The sequence below is a fragment of the Lutjanus erythropterus genome, chromosome 22, assembly GCF_056507025.1.
Source record: "Lutjanus erythropterus isolate fLutEry1 chromosome 22, fLutEry1.hap2, whole genome shotgun sequence".
NCBI classification, from domain to species: Eukaryota; Metazoa; Chordata; class Actinopteri; order Lutjaniformes; family Lutjanidae; genus Lutjanus; species Lutjanus erythropterus.
This window is the reverse complement of record NC_139338.1, coordinates 25,355,795-25,377,198: the sequence shown is the minus strand read 5'-3', so window position 1 is coordinate 25,377,198 and position 21,404 is coordinate 25,355,795. Positions and strand designations below refer to the sequence as shown.

Sequence of the window (21,404 nt, the reverse complement as noted above, 5' to 3'; positions counted from 1 at the left end):
CAAAGATACGTTAAAGTTGTCTAAGGACAGAGCAGAAAACGAGGATTATTTCCAGTGCAGCACATCCACACACACTGCTCTGTTCTTCTGGTTCACCTTCGGACACCAGGCAGCTAACTCGTGTTCAGTCCTCTGGTGCACTGTCCCGGTCCAGCCAGGCGACCCAGCCACGCCTCAGCCTCGCTCCCCAGGTTTGACACCACCCTCTCTGGCTCCTCTCTCCAGGTATGAGTGCTCTGCAGTTGCAGAACCTGGCCACTTTAGCAGCGGCGGCGGCGGCGGCCCAAAACTCAGCCAGTCCCTCCACCGCAAACCCCCTGTCCTCCAACGCCGCCTCCCTGGGAGCGTTGGCCAGCCCAGGTAACACCGCAGCCACTCAGGTTGGGGGGTCCGACGCCGGGGGTGGGGGGGCCAACGCCTGCCTACGTCCTCCGCTCTGCACCGTTACCATTACCAGTGTTGTCGCCCCCCATGATCCCGGCACTTCCACCGCCCATCACTGAAACCATCAACCAGTCATCGTTGCCGAAACATGACCATCATCTTCATTGTTCAGATCGTCGTCAGTGTTGTTGACCTTCTTTTCGGCACATTGCCATGGTGTGTGTATCCACCGTCTCCGCTTTTCAGACCTTCATCTTAATAGAGAAACCATGCTGTGTTGTTGATGCGCTGCCTACCTGCGTCCTCCTGTCTTTGAACACCTCACTTCCACAACAACCATGCCATCCCGTGAAACACGCACTGTATATGTGTGCGCGTGTGCATGTATGTGTGTTTCGTGCTTACGTGTTTTTACGTCAGGTACAGGTTTGTGTGTGTGTTTTATTTGTAGTGGTTTCTTTGTTTGTGCCTAACCTCACCAGCTCTGGAGACCCCTGTACGCTCAAGAAAAATATAAACGCAACTTTTTTTTGTTTTTGCTCCCATTTTTCATGAGTTGAAGTAAAGAATCTAAGACTTCTTCTGTGCACACAAAAGGTTTGTTTCTCTCAAATTTTGTTCGCATTTTGTTTTAATAACCGTGAGCACTTAAAATAGAGAAATGTGCAGTTTTATCTTGAAAAAAAAAGACATTTATTAGGCACTGCCCTGTGGCTATTTCAAGTCATACTCCGCCTCTGATTATCTAGTAGGTTGGTTTGGAGTGATTGTTTAGGGTTAAAGTGTGAATATCAGGGTAAGCTAAAGAAACTACGAAAGACCAAAAGTCAAAATTTATTTATTTTTAATTTACGTAATCATGCTGTTCTCCTAATTCTAATCAAATAGTTATTGTGCCTTTATTTTGAAAATGTACCTACATTTTCCATATTTATTATAGTCAATCTAACCTTTTTCCTCAGGGGGGGCAAAGTCTCTGATTGGCTTACCTAGATATTCTTACTAACCAATCTCTCCTCACGCCTTAACAAAACCAGCCTAACCAATGAGGGCAAAGAATGCTAGCCAATCAGAAACAGAGTAGGGCAAGTCATTACTTTGCCCTCCTGGGAAAACATTTAGCACCTATGGCCCTGTGTGCAATAGCCATGGTTCAGTGCCCAATAAATGTGACGTTTTATCTTGGAAAAATACATTTATTGGGCACTGAACTATGGTTATTTAACATAAAGCTACAGATACCTTTTTCCCCCAAGGGGGCAAAGTCATAACCTGCCCCACTCTACCTCTGATTGGCTTAAACTGATATTCTTATCCTAACTCTAACCAATCAGTCTTAACACAACCAACCCAACCACCAAAGGCAACATGTACTAGCCAATCAGAGGCAGAGCTGGGTGGGTGATGACTTTGCCCTCCTCTGGAAAAAGGTGGATGTGTTATCTTGGCAAGGGAGAGGCGCTCGCTAACACAGAATTTGTAAAGAAAATTTGAGCGAGATAAACCTTTTGTGTGCATAGAAAAAGTCTTAGATTTTTTTAGGTTAACTTATGAATAATGGGAGCAAAAACAAAAGTGCTGCATGTATATTTTTGTTGAGTGTAGAAAGTTTAGGACAGTAGATTTGTTGTTTCCCGGTGGACTTGTACTATATGTGTGTGTTGGTGTTTTGTCTCCGCTCATGGCTGGGGGGGGGGGGGGGTTAAGAACTACCAGGTTGATGTCTGAAGTCGGCTCAGGTTAAATATCGCCACCTTCAGATTCTCTCCTTCCTTTTTTTTTCCCACACTGCCTCATTTTCTCCCTCCTCCTCCTCCTCTTCTCCTTGTGTTCCTTCTCGTTGCCCTCGTCTTTTGCTGCTGCCCTCCTTTTGACAAGCTCCCTGTTTCTGCTCCATCATTCTCCTCTTTCATGTCGGCTCGGCCTCGCTCCAGCAGCCGTGGTTTTGCTGTCTCTTTTGGAGCGCACTCCCAACAGAGCATGAATATGAAAAGCTACCCCCTCACCTCCTCCCCTCTTTCCTCATCCCTCGACCCCCCCCTTTCCTCTCTTCTTCTTCCTCCTTCACGTTAACACACTTGCGCCGCTTCCATCCCACTTCCTGCCTCCACCGAGCCGGTTCGCACTGGCATGAATGCCCGTTCTTGTCTCGTCTCTCTTCTCTCCACACTTTTCACCTTCTCTCTTATTCCTCTCGCTTTCTTTCCCTCTCTCTGACTCTGAATGTCAGTCCAACCTTGAATAGTACACACTCAGGTTTGAGCTACTCAGTGTGAATGAGTGGCGCTATACTGCATGTGTCAATGAAACTGAAAACGTCACGCCAGTTTGATAAATATAGACAGTTCTGCATGGAGACAGGCCAGCGTTTTTGTTTTGCACCATGTGCCGACATAATGCTCCCTTTATCACACCATTTCTTAATATATTCAGCGGCAATCCTGCTTTGTTGGCATCGCTTTGATGAGATCAAGGGTAAATTAATAGATTAAATCTTTTATTTTTGTCTGAAAACAGAAAAAAGGTTGTGAGCTTTGTGCACCATACTTCCCACCATCTCACCCACCACCACTTCTGACATAGTAGTTCATGTATGGCACACATTTCACATCGGTGTGCGTCCAGGTGTATGTGTGTGTGAGTTTGCGTCCACTGTGTTGAGGTTTTTGTGTGTTTCGTGTGTTTTGGTGTCAGTGACAACACAACCAACTGACTTAAATTAAAATTTAAAGCTTCACAGCTACAAACATTTCCGAAAGATTATTTCTAAGCATAAAACGTCTCTTCTGATTGTGCTCTTGCCTCTCTGTACATATGTCTGCTTTTTTTTGGATGGTCCTTGTGTTTTTTTCAATGCAATTACAGCTTCACATCGAATGCTGCAATCCCCCAGTTTACCTGCTTTTGTGAATATCTCCTGAAACAAACAAACCATACAGCTCTCTTTTTTCCCAAACCGCAGATGTGTTTTCATCTCCATATGATTTTCTACGTGTTTTTTTAAAATGTAGGTTCAAGGTGCCACAACATGTTAGGTTAATTAAAGGTGCTACGTGTAATATTTTTAAGCAAAGCATCTGCAATCGGCTGAGTCACAGTTGTAGATCCATAAAAGAATGAGATCATTGCGGAGAAAATTGGTTGCCTCAATATCAAATTTCCCTTGAACTCCGGCACTTCTTGTCAGGGAGATGTTTATAGCTTTCTCTATTCACACTGGCTCTTAAACTCTACACATATGGTGACGTGATTTCTCCGTTGGCCTTCAAGCATTTGTGTTTATCATCAAAATGCTTTAAGCTCCATATGCATGGGAAGAATATAGGCCAGTTCCTGCAAACCTCCTAAACAAACCTTGAAAAGAACACAGGGAACATTAACAGAGTGTGTAACCTCACAGTGATTGCTGTAGTGCTTTATTTCAATGGAATAGTCAAGTGTTCATGGTCACTGAGTTATGGATATTGAAATTTATCAGGGGAAATGCCATCACAATCTCCAAATTAGACTCAAAATGGTAGAAAAACTGTTGTGGTTGAAATGATTGCAAACTACATCGATAGATTCGTCTTCAAGATAGATGTCCAAGCAGAAATATTTTTGCTTCTACGTCTCACAATTTCAGAAAAGGCCACGACGTAGGTACGACGTAAGTATGGAGCAAGTAGCAGGTACGATTTAGGCACTCATGGGTACGGCACAGGTACGGCATAGGTATGGCATAGAAATGTACATTTGTACTGCTTTTCTTTGCCACATTACAAAGACAGTCAGTAACCGTAACTGTCATCCACCCAGTTTCAGTCGCCACAAAAAACTAAAAACAACAGCAAATAAATCTGACTGCCAACAAGCGACACAAGCAGTCAGTTGAAACAATAAATTCCTCAGTCCATGCTATGTATAGCTAGTACTTTGTTGGCCAGAGCACAGTATTAGGTGACAAAATACTCATCAAGCACAACAGTAAAAGTTGAAATAGCCTGTAGTTCTTCCTTAACATCACCGTGACATCAGTGGGTGATTTTTCAGCAGGAGAACTCAGCTTTCTTGGTCAATGTAGCACACACTTGACTACATTTCCCATCAACAGTGAGTGGACATCCACATGACGAGTGCTAAAGTTACCATCTAAAGAGGAGTCGTGGACACACGGTGGCGCTGTCTGCACCAAACCCCAATCACTTATTAACTTTCCAGCAATTTCCATTCAACTCTTGTAGAGATTTTTTTTTTAATTCCAACATCCTGCTGACTTGCAAACGAGCCAGGCACCGAAAACATAACCTCCTTTGTAGAGGTATGAATGCGGCCGGCAGCCAGTCTTCTCTGCAGTGGTTTCTGTTGTTTGAACTCATAACAAGTATTTCAAAATTCTGACAACTCACTGATGTTAAACTGTACACGTAGCACCTTCTGTATAAACGCTGTAAAGGCCGAGCTGTATGAAATAGTTTTAATATGTATTCAGTAAGAAAGACACGAGGAACCTTGAGTTTGTTAAATGCTTGTATAACACGTCCATTTCTTTGTCTCCTACTTTCCCTCTTCACCTCCGTCCTTATCCCTCCTTTTCTCTTTTTCGCTGTCTTGTTCTTGTCCCCCCCCCTCCCCCTCCTTCCGTCCCACCCTCTCTCCTCTTCTCTTCCCCCAGCAGCGGGCACCACAGCCAGCTCCAACGCCGGTGCCATGAACTCTCTGACCTCTCTGGGCACCCTGCAGGGCCTGGCAGGCGCAACTGTGGGCCTGAACAACATAAATGCACTAGCAGGTAGCATCAACAGTGAGTATTCACCCTGTCATCAGCCACTCCACCTTCACCCACACCTCCACCTCCGACCATCCGCACCCGGCAAGGGCGACGCCACCGCCACAGACTGTGAGTCGATGCAGAGAGACGCCGCGTTACAGCCATGGCGGTCATTAGAGTTTGATTTAAATGGGTTTTTGAATGCTGATGCATGTGATTTTTTTTAATTAAAACTGACAAATTCTCATATTTAGACTTTAAATTTAACAGATTTGAAGAAAAGTTGCGAAAACTCTGTATTAAAACCTGCAGAATTTTTAAAAAGAAGAAGAAAAAAACTTGCCACTGTGCTTCAGTACATTTAATATCATTAAACAAAGGCTGAGTTTATCAAAAAACCTATGCAGTGGTCCAACTCTAATGTCAGGGGCTGTACAAAATTGTATTATAGTCTACATGGAAATGATGTATACTTCAAGTACATAGTTTAGATATAACTCATAGGGCAAAATTGGACAATCATCTATTGATTTTTGAAGATTTAAATCAATTATTTGCTTTATTTTAGACACTTAAGTCCATATTTTAAAAAAAATACAGAGAACAATACAACAAACAATGATAAAACAGAAGAAAAGTTTATAGATAAGAAAGGAAACTACACTGAGTTTGGTTCCTCCAGTCGTCTCTCTGTGTCCCAGTTTCACTTGACAATAAATTGCCTTCACTCTCTCAATGACGGCTACCTCATGAACTCATCTGGCCACGGATCTTTCATCCATTCATCCATTCATCCATCCATCCACCTCTCCATCTCTCCATCCGCTTCCTGGTTGTGTCCCGGGTTATGCTTGCTGTAAGAGTGCTGCGGTGCCGTCCGGGCAGAGCTGGCGTGCTGCTGTCACCTCTCACGTGTCTCTCGTTTGTCCGTTGTCTCACATCGTGTTGTTGTTGTTGTGTCATTGTTGTGTTTGTGTTGCGTTACTGGGTTACGAGGGTGGCAAAAAGAGAAGCTCAAACCAATTTTGTAGACACTATTGTCTAAATGTTCCAATTTCATGCCCTCAAAGAGTCTGAATCTGATCATTTTCATGCTAAAATGCTTTAATTCTTCTGCTAAAATTTGATCATTCATCCAGTAAAGTAGTACAAAATGTTACAAATCCTCTCTAAAACTACATAATTGATCATTTACATGCCAGTAAAATACAAAAGCTCCTGCTCAATAAATACGGATCTGTCCATTTACATGTTCAAAATATATATTGTGACAAATTTCATGACAGAAATGCAACAGACCACTGACGATTTCCTTTCCAGAAAGTGCCAAGCGTGACCGTCTTCATGACAAAAATACAAAATTTGTCAATTTGTTGTCATAATTTGGTTGTCTTTATGCCAAAATCAAACTCAAATACAGTGGATGACAAGTTGATTACAAAAGAAAAACCATTAGTTGGGAATTTTCATGACCAGGAAATGCAAAATTTGACCATTTCCATTGCAAAAGATACAAATGTTAACATTTTCATGCCAAAAATAAAAGCACTGACCAATTACATGTCAGTGAAATACCAGTTTGTCCATTTTCCTGCCAAAATACAAAATGGACATACTATTTATTTTTTTTTTATGATACTGCCCATTGTTCCAAAGGCCATTATTCCGGCCCATTGTCCGGCAGCCTGTTATCATGTTAAATACACACTCCCTCTGCAGTTATTAGTGAGGGTGAGAGTTAAGGTTTGATCAGCCTACATCTAACAACATGGGTGATGTTGGTACTTCATGTAAAACACTTTTATATTTCAAACTTGGAAATTTGTCTGTGACTGAAAAAATCCCAGTACATTTAGTGTAAGGACAAGAAGATAATACTTTCAGGGCCAAACCGCTGCTGATTCAGCACCACGGACAGAGTTCAGCAGTCACTGAACTAACAAGAGCAGGAAGTGTGTATTTTTGGAGAAACCGGTGGGTTTATTTGGGAAAACGGGATGACAGATTATTATTCCGAAACCCCATTAGCCTGAAAAATGTCCCACTGGAACTGCGGCCCATTATCCTGAAAACAAACGCACAGTGCTCAGGAGGCCCTTTGCTCTGAAAATACACTCTCCATGATTCAGCACCATGGACAGAGCCAGCAGTCACTGAGCTACAGAATGCAGGGAGTGTGTGTTTCTGGAGAAATGGGCCTTCAGAGCAACGGCTGTTTCTTATCGGGATAGCTGACGGATGGCCTAATGCTCCAAACCCCAGTACTCTGGAAAACGTCCTGCTGGAATGACAGCCCCATTACCCTGAAAACAAAAGCCAAGTGCTCTGAAGACCCATTGCTCTAAAAAAAAAAACCCGCTTTTCATGATTCAGCACCATGGACAGAGCCAGCAGTCGCTGAGCTAACAAACGCAGTGTGTGTTTCTGGAGGAATGGGCCTTCAGAGCAACGGCTGTTTCTTATCGGGATAACGGGCTGACGGATTGGCCCTTTGCTCCAAAACACCAGTAGTTTGAAAAATGTCCTGCTGGACCGACAGCCCATTATCCTGAAACCAATTACCCAGTGGTCTCAACTCACATTGCTCAGAAGATAACACACTCTCCATGATTCAGCACCATGGACAGAGCCAGCAGTCACTGAACTGCATGGGGAGTGTGTTTTTTTTTTTTTTCGGAGCAATGGGCCACTATTGTGGTTAGTAAGCTAGCTAATTTAATATCAAATGCATTCATAATTTAAATCTAAATAGTTTACGGTATGTTGCCAGGATTTACTAGAAAGTATGGTCCAATCCAGAGCAGATACACTTCTTTCTATCCACATGTGAATTGTATCGACTACACGGTCTGTGTGGTCCACCAGCGTCTGCCAGGCTGCGAGGCGTGTGTCCTGCCTTTGACCTCCGGGGAGACGGAGCTGGGATCTTAATCAGTGCTGTTATTACAGCAGAGATCCTGTACTAGCGGCCTCTTCCACCACATTATTCTCCTCTGACCTTTACCGCTCCTCGGCTGGAGTAGCTGTATCCGCTGTGTAAATCATACACGCGTCTACTCGAGCGCGCACAGGTACAGAAACACAGAGACACGTGGACACACACACACACACACACACACACATACACACACACACACCTTTCAAAACGGACTGGGCCGCTTTTGTTTTGCATCCCATTTTGTCCGGGCGAACCCTTCTCTCCTCGCCGTGCCCCCTCCTCGTCCCTCCACCCACCGCCAAACGCCCTCATTTAAACACATCTAGGCCTTAATTGAATTGCAAAGGTCACCAGTGCAATTATTCCTGAATAAATGAGTGACCTATAATCCAGAGCTCCGCGGTGATAATTTATTTCACTGTGTCTGACGGTGAGGCGACAGGACGCCGAGCCAATGTCAGACCCCCTCAGACAAGTTGCCCTCCACCGTGATATTAAGCTGTTACAAGCAGCTAATGAGTGTTACTGCTGCGTTCCTTCACTTTTTAAACCAGACTTCCCCCCCGACCCATCCCTCCGCGCTCCACGTGTCTGTCTACACCCCCCAAGAGTGAGACGTCACGGGCTGGAAAAGCACATCCAGCCGTCACTCCTCGCTGTTGATGTCTGACTGAACGCATGGCTAGATAATTCTCTACCCTTAAAGCAGCCTGAAAGATTTTATGATACGAGATCATGAAGATGGACCATTATAGCATTTCACAAATCAATACCAACACAGATTATGTGCAATTTTCATTTCCATTAAACTAATAAATCTGTCGATACGTATCTTTATTTGTCATTTCATGAGGGTGTCTTAAAAAATACACCTACCTGCACACCTACAACTGGGTGGAAAAATCAGCTCTATTTATTCATTTGTGGAAGGTAAAACAAGGCAATTCAAAGGTCTTTACATAAGGCAGTATAACTAAATAAAACAGTGTTTCAGTGTGACGGGTTGTCAGACAAATGGGCTTTCAGTCCAGGAGGACTTTTTGGGACAGCTGGAGTTTCTGAATAATTGGCCGTTGGAACAATGGGCAGTTCAAGCCAGAAGTTGATTACCTTAGCTTAGCATAAAGACTGGAAACCCGGAGAACAGTTAGCTTTATATAATGTCCACTAGCACCTCTAAAGCTCACAAATGAAGACGTATCGTTTCTGTTGTAGAAGGACACTTTACATGAGACAGGTGCACCAAGTGTCGAGTGAATAAGAAGTAGTAAATTAACTTCCATATATGATCTAACTTGCAATAATATATTTATTTAAGACGTTTTTGGTGCCAAACATTCATCAGGAAAATATCTTTTCTGTTAGACAAAGATAAATTATATTAGTCCCTTTTAGTTTGCTTCTCACAGGCTCCTACACTACCCATAATGCAAATGGACAGCAGATTTTCACCATTAACAAATGTCTGTGAAAATGTAGGTTTTAAACGTCCTCTTAGCAGGCTTTAGTCATGAGCAGCGATGTTACAAATGGATTAAAGAGAGCCTGAAACTACAACAAGACTTTTTTAATGAACAAATGAGGGCCAACAGGAGGATTTTTTCTTGTTTGGGTAGTCCTGCTTTACTAGCCACACCTCTGTTTGTGGGTTAAATGTCTTTTCACATGATCATACTGGTGTTTTTCATTTGTTCTTCGTGTTTTTTAGACTGTTTTCTCTAAGTGTGTTTAAGTGTCTTCTGTGTGCGTGCATGCATCGCTGCGTGCTTCTGATCTGGAGTACACCTGTGTGCAGCTCTGGCTGTCATCAGCTACGCTCATACTGTACTTAACTGTGTTTAAACTAATACTCTGTGTGTCCTGTTCTCTGATGTGTTTGCCGTTGTGTTTTCGTGCGTAGACGCAGTATTGATGTGTCTTTTGTGTGTGACGTTGACACGTGTGTAACTTACAGTATAGTCTGCGTGTACGTCAGTGTGCGTGTGTGTCGTGTGGTAACAGTCGTGTAGGTTTTTGTGTGTGTGTTAGTGTGTGTATGTGTGGTAAAAACACAACCTTCAGTGGGAGCGCTAATGAGTAAGTGCACTCTTCTTTCTTTATTGTTGGGTTTTATGTAAAGTTGCTCAAATGCTCTCAGGTATGGCGGCTCTAAACGGAGGCCTGGGCGGCGCAGGGCTTACCAACGGGACGGCGGGCACCATGGACGCGCTGACGCAGGCTTACTCAGGGATCCAGCAGTACGCCGCCGCAGCGCTGCCCACCCTCTACAGCCAGTCCCTGCTGCAGCAGCAAGGGGCCGCTGGCAGCCAGAAAGAGGGTCAGTAGCCTGGGGCCTCCTGTCTGCACATCACTGCTGCTCAATGGGAGTCAGATTTCAGTGTCTGAGTGTTTCATAAAAATGTATTCAGTGTTTCCTCCAGGATTTACTCTGTAGAACAACAAATAGGCAACATGAAACATTCAAAGAGATGGTTCAGAATTTTTGGAGCAGTGTACTGCTGTGGACAGGGTCAGCAACAAATGGTATTATCCACTTAAAAAAGGCCTGCCTAATAAAGATTAAATTCATATTAATTGTACACTATGTTTAGAGTATTTATACTGCTTTATTTTGCTTTCTGACAGTGTTTCCCAACAAGAAATCAGAGTTATAGAAGCGAAATATCACTTTCTCCAAACCAACCAAACTCCATTGGCAAAATCAGTCATTTTACCCTGCAGAACACGAGAGTTGCAGGTCTAGTGTTAGTTTGTTTGTGTTACTGTATGACTTTCTGTGTTTTAAACGGACAGTTTTCATTCACCAAAGTCACATAATAACACGAAGAAACTAACAAATCAAGGCAGCGGTAGACCAGCAACTCCTGTGTTCTGTGAGGTTAAATTAGTGATTTCACCAATGGAGTTTGGTTGGTTTGGAGAGCGCGGTATTTGACTTGTGTAACAGCAGTCTGCCATCGGAAAATGCTATCTGAAGACACAGCAAAGCAGTGAAAATACATGATATTGACTTAGGTTTTACGTGGACCTTTTTTAAGTGGCTAAAGTACCTTTTGTTGCTCAGCTTCCATGTCGGTGCTCCTCTCTGCTTCTCCAAACTGGGGCATCTGCAGCTAACACACTGACTATCAATAAGTACCTTGTACAACTTGATTCAAATAATCTGAACTATCCCTTTAAACTCAGCTGAAACTGATTAGCATCATAATTCAAAAATATTATTCTGTAGTAAGAGTAAGAGAGTAGTGTAATGTCAAGGTAAAACATGAATAAATCCTTTCAAGTCAAGTGCATCAGTTTAGCAGTCATTATTTGTAAAATTAATATGTAAACAAACAGTTTTGTTGCCAAGTACTCTGAAAAATTGGGTTTCCTGCTGCTGAGAGACACATTTTATTGAAAAATAGTGTGTTTTTTTCCTGACAAGAACAGCTCAGAAAAAGCTTCTTGTAAAAGGACGATGATGAGGAGAAAAAAGTAAAATGAGCTGCTAATTGAGTAGAAATAAAAAGCTGAGCTACAGGGTGCTTTTGTTAGCATTTTTTTTTTTTAAATGTCAAAATAAAGACATAAATTCACTGATTTGTCTTCCTGAAAATAATGAGCTCTACATATTTTATGCAACGTACAGTCTTGATTTCTGAATTTAATTTAAAATCAGCATAAGCTTTAAAACACTTTTCCAAAGGTCGACATTTGCCATTTTTATGGCCATTTTTTTGGCGTAAAATCACCAGAAGAAAAATAGAGGAATTCTCAATTACTTTCAGTCTTACTTTGAAGAAACAAGATAATACTTCAGTAGCAGAAGATGTGTGTTTAATCAGGCATCTCTATGAATATCATCAATATTTTTGTTGATGCTCATGCAGTTCATTTTATTGCATTGTGGAAGAGAAAATGTAAAATTGATCAGTCCACACATCAGCGCTGTTGCAAAGTGCCACCTTCACACAGAACCTGCTGGTTGAAGTTCAATTTTCCCCAAAAAGCTTTCAACAGCAGCGTTGAATACAAAAACCAGATGATGAAATGTCTCGTCAAAGAAATGGAGCCACATACTGTTTGTTTGTCCACTTCTCATCTCTGCTTCCAACAAAGATCCATTTTTGTAAAGATGCTTTCTTTTCTTTGACAATCCATCCAGGAGTTCAAAACCCTCCAGGGAGACAAAGATGTGGCAAATATCGGGCTCCCTCGCGGCTTCATTTAGCAGCGGAGAGCATATTTAATGATTCTGAGGGATCTGACCTTTGTGTGGTAGAAGGGAGGGCAACCTATGACCCCTCTTAGAGAGACAACACGCAGCTGAAAGAATGAATGAATCAAAAGCAGGAGAACACAGAGCCAAAATATAATAATTAAATGAAATCCAAAAGCTTTCATCTTTGTTTAATGCCCAATACAATTGCAGAATGTTGTTTAAAAGCAATAACAAACTCAAGGTCACGCGATATTGTGCTAAGAGGTGTGCTTCAGCTGCGTTCCTATGACGACAGCGCAGCACAGCTCAGCGCTCCTCTCCTGCAGTTTTGCTTAATGAAAAACCACTCTGACCTTATACCCGCTCTGCGTCTCGTCCCGCCAGGTCCCGAAGGTGCCAACCTGTTCATCTACCACCTGCCCCAGGAGTTTGGAGACCAGGACATACTCCAGATGTTCATGCCTTTCGGAAACGTGGTCTCTGCCAAAGTCTTCATCGACAAACAGACAAACCTTAGCAAGTGCTTCGGTACGGCAGCAGTGCAGGAGACAGTGTGTTCTCCCCCCAGAAAAAAAAAAAAGAAAAAGGAAACTCACACAAATGCCTGCAGTTATCTGTCCTTTTTTTCTGAGAAGTTAGTCTTCAGGGCTTTCTGCCAGAAAGCCTTCAAGGCTTTTAGAAGTCAGGTGAACTCCAAAAAAAGTTGGAACGTTGCATAAAACATGAATTAAACCAGATTGCAATGATTTGCAAATACTTTCCAACCTATATTAAATTGAATATAGTACAAAGACAAGATATTTAGTGTACCTCGACTCTTTTATTACAAAGTTATGCTTGCAGAATGTGTCTTGGCGTTGTCTCGCTGATATAAGCAGGGACATGTCCGAAACAGATGTTGTCCGGATGGCGTCATGTTGCAGGCAAGAAGAATTTTAGTCGAAAATGATTTGCAAATCATCACATTCTGTTTTTATTTGTGTCTTTTTGGACGTGGATTTGTAGTATAAAGAGCGACAAAGTGTCGGACGAAGGTTGTGGTGGATAAATGGGTCTATCATTGGACTTTCACCCCAGGACACTGGAGTTCAGTATTGACTCATTATTTTTAGACTTAAAAGACTTATTATTTTCATTTTTCATTTTACAGTTTTCAGGCACAGTTGGGTTAGGTTTAGGAAAACATAAGGGTTTGGCTTAAAATAGACTCTTTCACAATGTTAACCACATGTTGAAAAGCCCTGAAGGCTAACTTCTTCCATGTGTTTCTTCTTCGCTGGCTGTGTCCCTGTTCAGGGGCTGGATCCTCTGAATGATCCCAAGGTCCTTCAGAGGAGATGAAGGCCAGGCTGAATTGGATGCTATGTTCATGTTTTATGGGAATTCTTATAATAACCTGTGCCTGACTTGTAAGTAGACTTCCCTTGAAATCACAACTGGAAAACCCAGATTTTTCTCAGATATTGGCACAAAATAATTCAGCGTCTGAAAAGGCAAAGAAGCAGTTGGCAATTTGAGCTCCAGCTTCAACTCCTTTCAAAAGTAATTCATTACTTTAGGAAAAGTAACTACTGCATGACCTTAAAATGTCTGCTGTAATTCTGTTATTAATGCACACAAAGCTGTATTGTTATAGTGACAACTGCCAAATTTTTTATTTATATTTGTAGCTATTATCACTGATAAGAGTTGTTAATACTCATGACCACCAGAGGGCAGCACCAACTAACGTTCCTCCCTTCAAACTACGCTGAACAAAACATAGCAGGTCCATTCCCCTTTATTAGAAAAATCTCCTCCTGCAAACTAGTATGGATGCTTCACGTCAGACCAGAGTCTGTCTGAGAATCTGTCCCCATCCTCATCATCCATCCCGTATGACACATGTGTCAAGATTATTATTATTTGGACTGACTAATCGTTGCGACTCTACACTAATTATAAGAAAAATTGTGATGTCTTCAATTCCAGTTGATTAAAAGCATAGTTTTTCTCTGTAGAAAGTCTTTTTGCACACCAGGTCAGCTGCAAACATGTAAGATTTGCCCAGAGGGAAGCATAAAGTGGTCAAATATGGAGAATAAATATTCCAGCAGTAAAACATGAATATTTACTTTGGTTTAAATGGGTCTGCCAGTTTTTGCAGTTCTAATATTTTAACAGGTCTTTCAAGGCAATTCTGGAAATCAATAACTCCTCTGTATGAACTTAATACAACTAACCAACCCCAGTGTCTCTATTATCTCTACAGCTATTGCCAAAATATACAGGTCTGTCCAGGAATCATTGGAGGACATTATTAGGAAATTAATGGACCTGTTAAATAAAGTATGTCCCTGTATTCTATCCAGACTTAACAAGTTGACAAGCATAATTTGAAAGCTCCAGGAAACATATGATGGACTCAAAATTGGGCTGCAAAGGACACACGGGTTGTGTCCTCCAAATGCAGCCAAAAGAGGCTCTCAGTTGCATTTATGGAAGCCGTTAAAATGGGACAAGCATTGCTGGCCTGACTAAAAAGGATCCACCCCTGAACTGGGACAGCAAGTGACTCCTTTCCACCCGATTGGCAAGTAGAAAAATAGAGCAAAAAAAAGGGCCTCAAATCCAAGGTGAAATGCATTTAAGTAAAGATTTTGATTTGCATAGCATTTGTCCATGTTGACAACAAAACCTAAATATAATGCATCTCCATCCCTCTTGTAGCAGCTAAGGGAAGCAGAAATAAATCAAGCATGGATGCGGGAAGGAACAGCACACACAGACAGACAGACAACAGTGATACTTGTCAGAAAATGGATTGTGAGGATGGATGTGAGACAAGCGAGACGAGGAGTTTACTGTCAGTTTTCGAGGTTGCACATATTACGAGAGGAAGTGAAGTGTGCGCGGAGATGACTTTGAGAGAGACAGCAAAAAAAAAACCCAAAACAAATAAAACACGATATAACCTTGCTGCCTGTTCCAGAAACTTTTATTTTGACATTTTGACCAACAGTGGCCTTTGTCAAGTCGTTGGTCAGCATGTTGGTATCATATTTTGGAGGAGATACTGTGTTTTCGTCTGATTTTCTTTAGAATTGTTGCAGGATATTACCACTTTTGCAGACTCATGATGCTTCACATTGGAAGTGTCACTACACACCCCCATATTTGTCTTGCTGTAACTTTATTCTTTCATTATTTCGTTGATGCAACAACCGAGTTCCCCTCCAGGAGTCATTAAAGTTTAATCTTTTCTTATTGTGTACCAGGGGTGTATTTTAATGCAGATGTAAATGTATTCCAGATAAATCAGATCTTGAGACCCAGAAACATGGTGAGGTTTATTATTATACCTTGATTTTGAGACAGTATACTTGCTATAAATAAGCAAGAAGAGGCTTGTTGGTGCTGCACTGTTTTATAGGACAAAAACAAAGAGAAACAGCATGAAAACTTTTCATCTCATCTTCAACTTTTAGCTGCACAGACCAAAGATTCATTAGCTAGCTAGCTAGCCTCCCATCCATGCTTTGTCAGATGTTCAGATCTACAACCTGACCAAATACAAATTAAACATATTTATGACCTTAAGCAGATTTTTTTTAAGGAACATTAGCAGACATTGGCTACTGAAGACATTTTGCTAACATTTGCTTGCTAGCTATATTAGCTAACACATTACCAGCACAATTTCTGTTTAATCATGTTCCTGTTCCTCCTTTTTGCTATGTTTTTTAGGCCATTGAAAAACACTAAAAGCTTCATTAAATGACTGTTGGATCCATTGTAATATTGCTAATTTGGAATTTTATTAAGATGTAACTGCCAGCAACGACTTTGCAGTCATTTGGCTGCACCGGTATCTTTACACTTTATGCCTGGCTGTTAGAAATTCCTGATATCTCTGGCTAGTAGAAGATGTGAACAATGTTTTCCCACTTGGCTTTGGGTAATAACAGTTGCTAAAATCGCCAGCTAGCTTGCAAACATTAGTCAGCCAGCCTGTTATGTTCAAATTAAAGGATAAATACCAAGGGAGCTGATTATTTTTCCCAGGGCCCTGTGTTCTATGCTAATCCCTAACCCATTTTGTGTTATATAGAGCAGATGAACAGAACAATGAACCCCAATTAATTCACTAACAAGTGAAACCAGATACATTTTGGAAAGTGTTGGGGAAAAAATAGTTGCTGGGGAACCTGCAAAAGCATCACATCTAAAGTTAGCTAATATTAGCGAAATACTAGCTAACTGGCTAGCTAATGTAGTGTTTTGCTCTTTCACAAAATGCTAGCTAAATAGTTAGCTAATCCACATAAATCTTTAGCTACTTAGTTACATCTGATGGCTAATTTTAGCAAACCACATGCTAACTACCTAGCTAATCTAACTAATCGTTAGCTAGCTAACGACTATGTTGCTTTTATAAGTTCTCCAGCAGTATCTTTTAAGTCTTGAGTTGAGTTGAGTTTTCCCTTTAGCATAGACAAGCCTAGCACTTAGCCTATGTAAGTTCCACAAGCTACCAAACTTGCTCAACTGTTATTGGAGCACAGAGCAAAAAGGGGTGGGACTTGTTAAAGTTTAAATCCAAATGGGAGAGGGACTAATTGACCATGTCTTTCCCAGTTTTTTCACCAATTTTGCACTTTTCTCTGGTGTCCCCCGCAGGCTTCGTCAGCTACGACAATCCAGTGTCGGCACAGGCAGCCATCCAGGCCATGAATGGCTTCCAGATCGGCATGAAGCGGCTGAAGGTGCAGCTGAAGCGCTCCAAGAACGACAGCAAACCGTACTGATCTTAGCACTAGGGTCTATCTGCTCCCCATGTTAGCACTGCTAGGGTAAGTCCCCCCCCACAGAAAAAAAAAACATGAAAATGAAAAAAAAAAAAAAACAAACAAACAGCAAACCGAGCCACGACCTCTACACAGGGACTGGGGAGGGGTGGAGGGGGGGTTGATGGGAGGGAAGGGAGGGATGTGGGAGGGAGGGGGAGACGACCTACAACCACCCTGAGGGAGACACACACGCCTTGTTTTGTTTTTTTTTTCTTGTTTTTCTTGCTTTTTTGAAGATTTTTATGTTAGCTTTCAAGTATTATTATTTATTACAATTAATTTTTTTTGACACACATGAACGCTTCCATTACCGCCATTACTTTGTGCAATTTTTTCTTTTTTCTTTTTTTTTTTTACAATGGAAGGAAGTAGCTATCTTGGGTAGCTTTTTTTAAAAAAAAAAAACAGTTTGTTTAAAAGTTATTTTTTTCTTTCTCAGTGATTATTTATACATTTTTGAGGACTAGTTACAGTCAGAACCGAGGTAAAGACAAAGGAGCCATGATGATTTTTTAATTTTTTTTTCCTCTCTCTCTCTCTCGTTGTGAACCTGAGGCCTGGCGAAGGGTTCTTTTTTTTTCGACGCGCACGCAGATATGCACATTTCGACCTTTGACCTCCGCGGTGTTGGTTGCAGGCCGCCGCTGCTTTCTCCAAAACCCCTCTATGCCTGCTGGCAACCCGGGAGCAAAGGCTGCAAAACGTTAAGTGGCCTCTTTACATTATATAGTCAGTGGCGACGTCAGCCTGCCGTACAGTTACAGTCCACCACAGAAGAAGAAGAAAAAAAACCACACACACGCACACACACTCCAGCTACGTCTTATTATTTATGTGAAAATAAAAAACAGTTTTTTATTTCTCAGAAAGTGAAAAAAAATAATTAGCAACTACTTTTTCTGGGTCAGATCACATTGGTCTTTGTTGTGAAAGGGATATTACAGCATGCAGAACATTTTCAAAATAACATCCAGAATTTGATGAAGGCTATAATAATAATTCTAATAATAATAAAAAAGAGTTTATGGGTTTTAGGTGGTAACTGAAAATACTTGATGTTTGTTGAAAGATTTAAAAAAAAATAATTCAAAGTACAGAAAGCCACAGGCCTGTAAATTTTATTTGTAAAAAAAGCAGTTCTATTTTTATACAACATTTTTACTGCCTCAGATGAAAAAAAAAAGGATTTTATTTATTGCCTATCGTTAAGTTATTGGACTCCTATAAAGTATACAGCATCATTAAAGTAGACCCTTGTGGAGAAGTCTCGTGGAATTGGGTTCTCCGGTGTTTTTCATGTTTTTTCAGTGCAGAAACCACAGTCACAACTACACTCCGCCGCCATTCGTACCGCACCCCCTTCCCACGTCCCTGTGTCGATGTCATATCCATTCTCACACGCACACGCACACGCACACACACAAACACACACACACACACACACACACACACACATTTCTCTGTGCTGTTCATCCATTCATCCATCCATCTCTCTCTCTTTTTTACCACTCTCCCTCTCTCTCCATCCGTAGTGGGACTACTTCTTCACTTGTCGAATTTCTACCTTTTTTTTCTTCGCGTTTTTTTTTTTACTTATTTTGTTTGATTTATTTTTTAATTTTGAGTGTTTTTTTTTTTGTTCGTTTGTTTGTCCGTAGCCCCCCCACCCCACCCCCACCCTACCCAAACCCTTCCAAATTTTTTAAAAGAAAGAAGTGAAATGAAATGAACCCACCCCTCCTCCTGAAAAAAATATGACTATTTTCTCCCAAATGACAACATCCATCTGGGATCTGATGGATAAAGCTTTGGGTGCTCTCTGTTTTTTGTGTACGTATGTGTGTGTGTGTGTGTGTGTGTGACCGTGTGTGTGCGTGTATGTGTGTGTGTTGTTGCCTGTTAGTATAGACCTATAACATTATATCATTAAAAAAAAAAAAGAAAAAATCAAAGCTAAAAAAATTTGCCAATGAAATCAGTGAGTGGTGTTGCTGTTCTTGCATTGTTGTTGTTTGTTTGTTGTTTGTTGTTGTTGTTTCTCCTGATTTTTTACAACAAAAAAAAAACAATGCTGTAGTGGTGTGGTGCTCTGGCTCTCTGTGTGTAACTCTCTCCTCTCCCCTGTTTTTTCTTTCCCCTTTTTAGAACAACCCATCTCCATGCCTGTTATAGCTCATCGTTTGCCTAGCATGTCTCCGTGGCGTCCCCCCCCCTCCCCCCCTTCCACACACACACACACACACACACACACACACTCACACACACAAACAAACAAAAACTTTTAAACGAAACAAAAACAAAAAAAGTCCCCACCACCACCACCACCAAAAAAAAAGTGTCATCGTCCTCCTCCTCCTCCTCCCCACACGTCATTGTTTTTTCTGATGTCTTTTCCGAGCTCACCTGATCATAAACCTGGTTCTCCTCCTCCTCCTCCTCCTCCTCCTCCTCCTCCGCCGCCTACTGACCTTTTGAACTTTTAGCTTTTTTGGATTTTTATGATTTTTTTTTTTTCTTTTTGTGTTTTTCTTTTTTTTCCTTTTTCTGTTTTTTTGCATGTGACCTCATTTGGATCCAGGAGGGTTTCAGGGAGGGAGTGAGGCGACAAAGGGAGGGGTGGGTAAGAAAAATGAATCAATGTGAAAAAGATATAAAGCTGCATTCATATGAAAAACAAAAAAAAGACTGAGATTTTTATGGAAAAACAAATGTTCTTTTTTTGGAGAAAAAAAAAAACCTGTGGCAAAGTGATTTCCATTATGTTTTCTTGCATATGTTTTTTTTTTTTTTTTTGGTTTCTTCTTCCTCTTTATGTCTTTTTTTTTCTTTTCTTCTTCATTTAAAGTAAACTTGAAAGTTCACCACAGGAATTGGCGCGTCATCTTGCTTCTGGCGCCGATGAGAAAAAAAAAAAACAACACACACACACATTCACACACTCACACACGCACATGCACACACACACCCAGAGCGCGCGGGCCAGAAGCAGTCCGCGCCAGTTTCTCTGAGAAATAAGACTACTTCCAAACAGTTTTGAGTAAAAACTGTCTGATCAATATTAGACTCTCTCTCAGAGCTCTCTCCAATGGTTTTTACATTTTTCAGGCAGTGTAAAGTTTTTTGATAAGGCCATTTTAAGTGGCTCTGTTTCTCATTCAAAGTCTATATATAGAACCACTTTTTTCTAGAGTAGTTTAAAGGTAAAAATAAAAAAGACATTTGCCCTGTTTGGGTGGGAGAAATGCTACCTACTTGTGTCACCTTTTGCTGAACTGACTCACAGATAGACAATCCGTGGTTTAAATGCACATGATGAAATGACCTATATTTTCTACTGTTTAAATGTATAGAGGAAAAAAAAATACTAAGATACCTGTAACCTGCGTTAACGTCGGTGCTTCTCGTGAGTTTAGTTGTGGTTTCATCACAAGTCTAACGGTCTTAAATGTTCTCATGTTTTTCAAGAGAAGACTAAAAAATCAGTTTACTTGAACAATAGACAAAGCCTTTCATATTACTATAATAGTTACTTTGTTGGGTTTTTTTCTTTTATTTTTCTTCTTTTTTTAAGGAGTCCCTATTTGCTAAATTTCTTGTTGGTTAATTAGCTATATAAAATTCCTAAAAATATATATAAATATAAATATATCTATATATATATAATGTCAGCTTGTGAAGCATCAATGTCATTATTATTTTATTTCTCTCGTGGGAAACAATATTTAGATGTGTTTTGTTGTTCAGCAAAATGTCTTATAAAGAAAAAAAGACAAGATCAGTGGAGTTTAGTGCCAAATTCTGAAAGGTACTTCCTGCCTAGCGCGTCAGTGTATTTCTTGTGAAATTATTTGATAACATGGGTATTTTATTATAAGTGTTTTGTATGGATCCCTCATATTTAAAATATAGATTTAAAAAAGAGTTTGTTAACTTGCTATTCTGTGGTCTTGTTGCCTGAAAATGTCATGTTTGCTTTTTTTCTTTGTAAAGATGTACAAAAAAAAGAAGAAAAAAAAAGTGCCCATGTGTCATATATATATCTATATACACGCACACACGGACACATACACACATACACACACACATTCTCGTGCAGACCTCACAGTTTACTTTTCTTGTTGTGCATGAGAGCCCCTGAGCGTGAAAAGCCTCTGCAGCAAACCAGCTACCTACCGCCCGCCAGCGTGCACACACACACTTTAAAAAAAAAAAAAGGACACACACATGCACTGATATTTTTAGCCATTGTACAGCCGTTTTATTCATCAAAGCCTTACCACAAATCTTTGCACTCCTGTT

At 41.0% G+C, this 21,404-nt stretch overlaps 1 protein-coding gene across 12 annotated transcripts in view; it reads left to right on the top strand.

Moving 5' to 3' along the window:
• celf2 (cugbp, Elav-like family member 2) overlaps positions 1-20,347 on the top strand; it is a 281,076-nt gene extending 260,729 nt beyond the window's left edge. For 2 of the 12 annotated variants that reach the window (XM_084710980.1, XM_084710973.1), the window contains 5 exons: positions 226-360; positions 5,039-5,167; positions 10,210-10,389; positions 12,661-12,804; positions 16,936-18,521. In XM_084710980.1, the coding sequence (XP_084567106.1) occupies positions 226-360; positions 5,039-5,167; positions 10,210-10,389; positions 12,661-12,804; positions 16,936-17,063 (716 nt within the window). In that variant the 3' untranslated portion in view covers positions 17,064-18,521. Of the gene's footprint in view, positions 1-225; positions 361-5,038; positions 5,168-10,209; positions 10,390-12,660; positions 12,805-16,935; positions 18,522-19,250 lie in introns of those variants that run through there. The other 10 variants (XM_084710974.1, XM_084710972.1, XM_084710983.1 and 7 more) reach the window with 6 other exon arrangements.
• Positions 20,348-21,404: the final 1,057 nt, after the last annotated feature.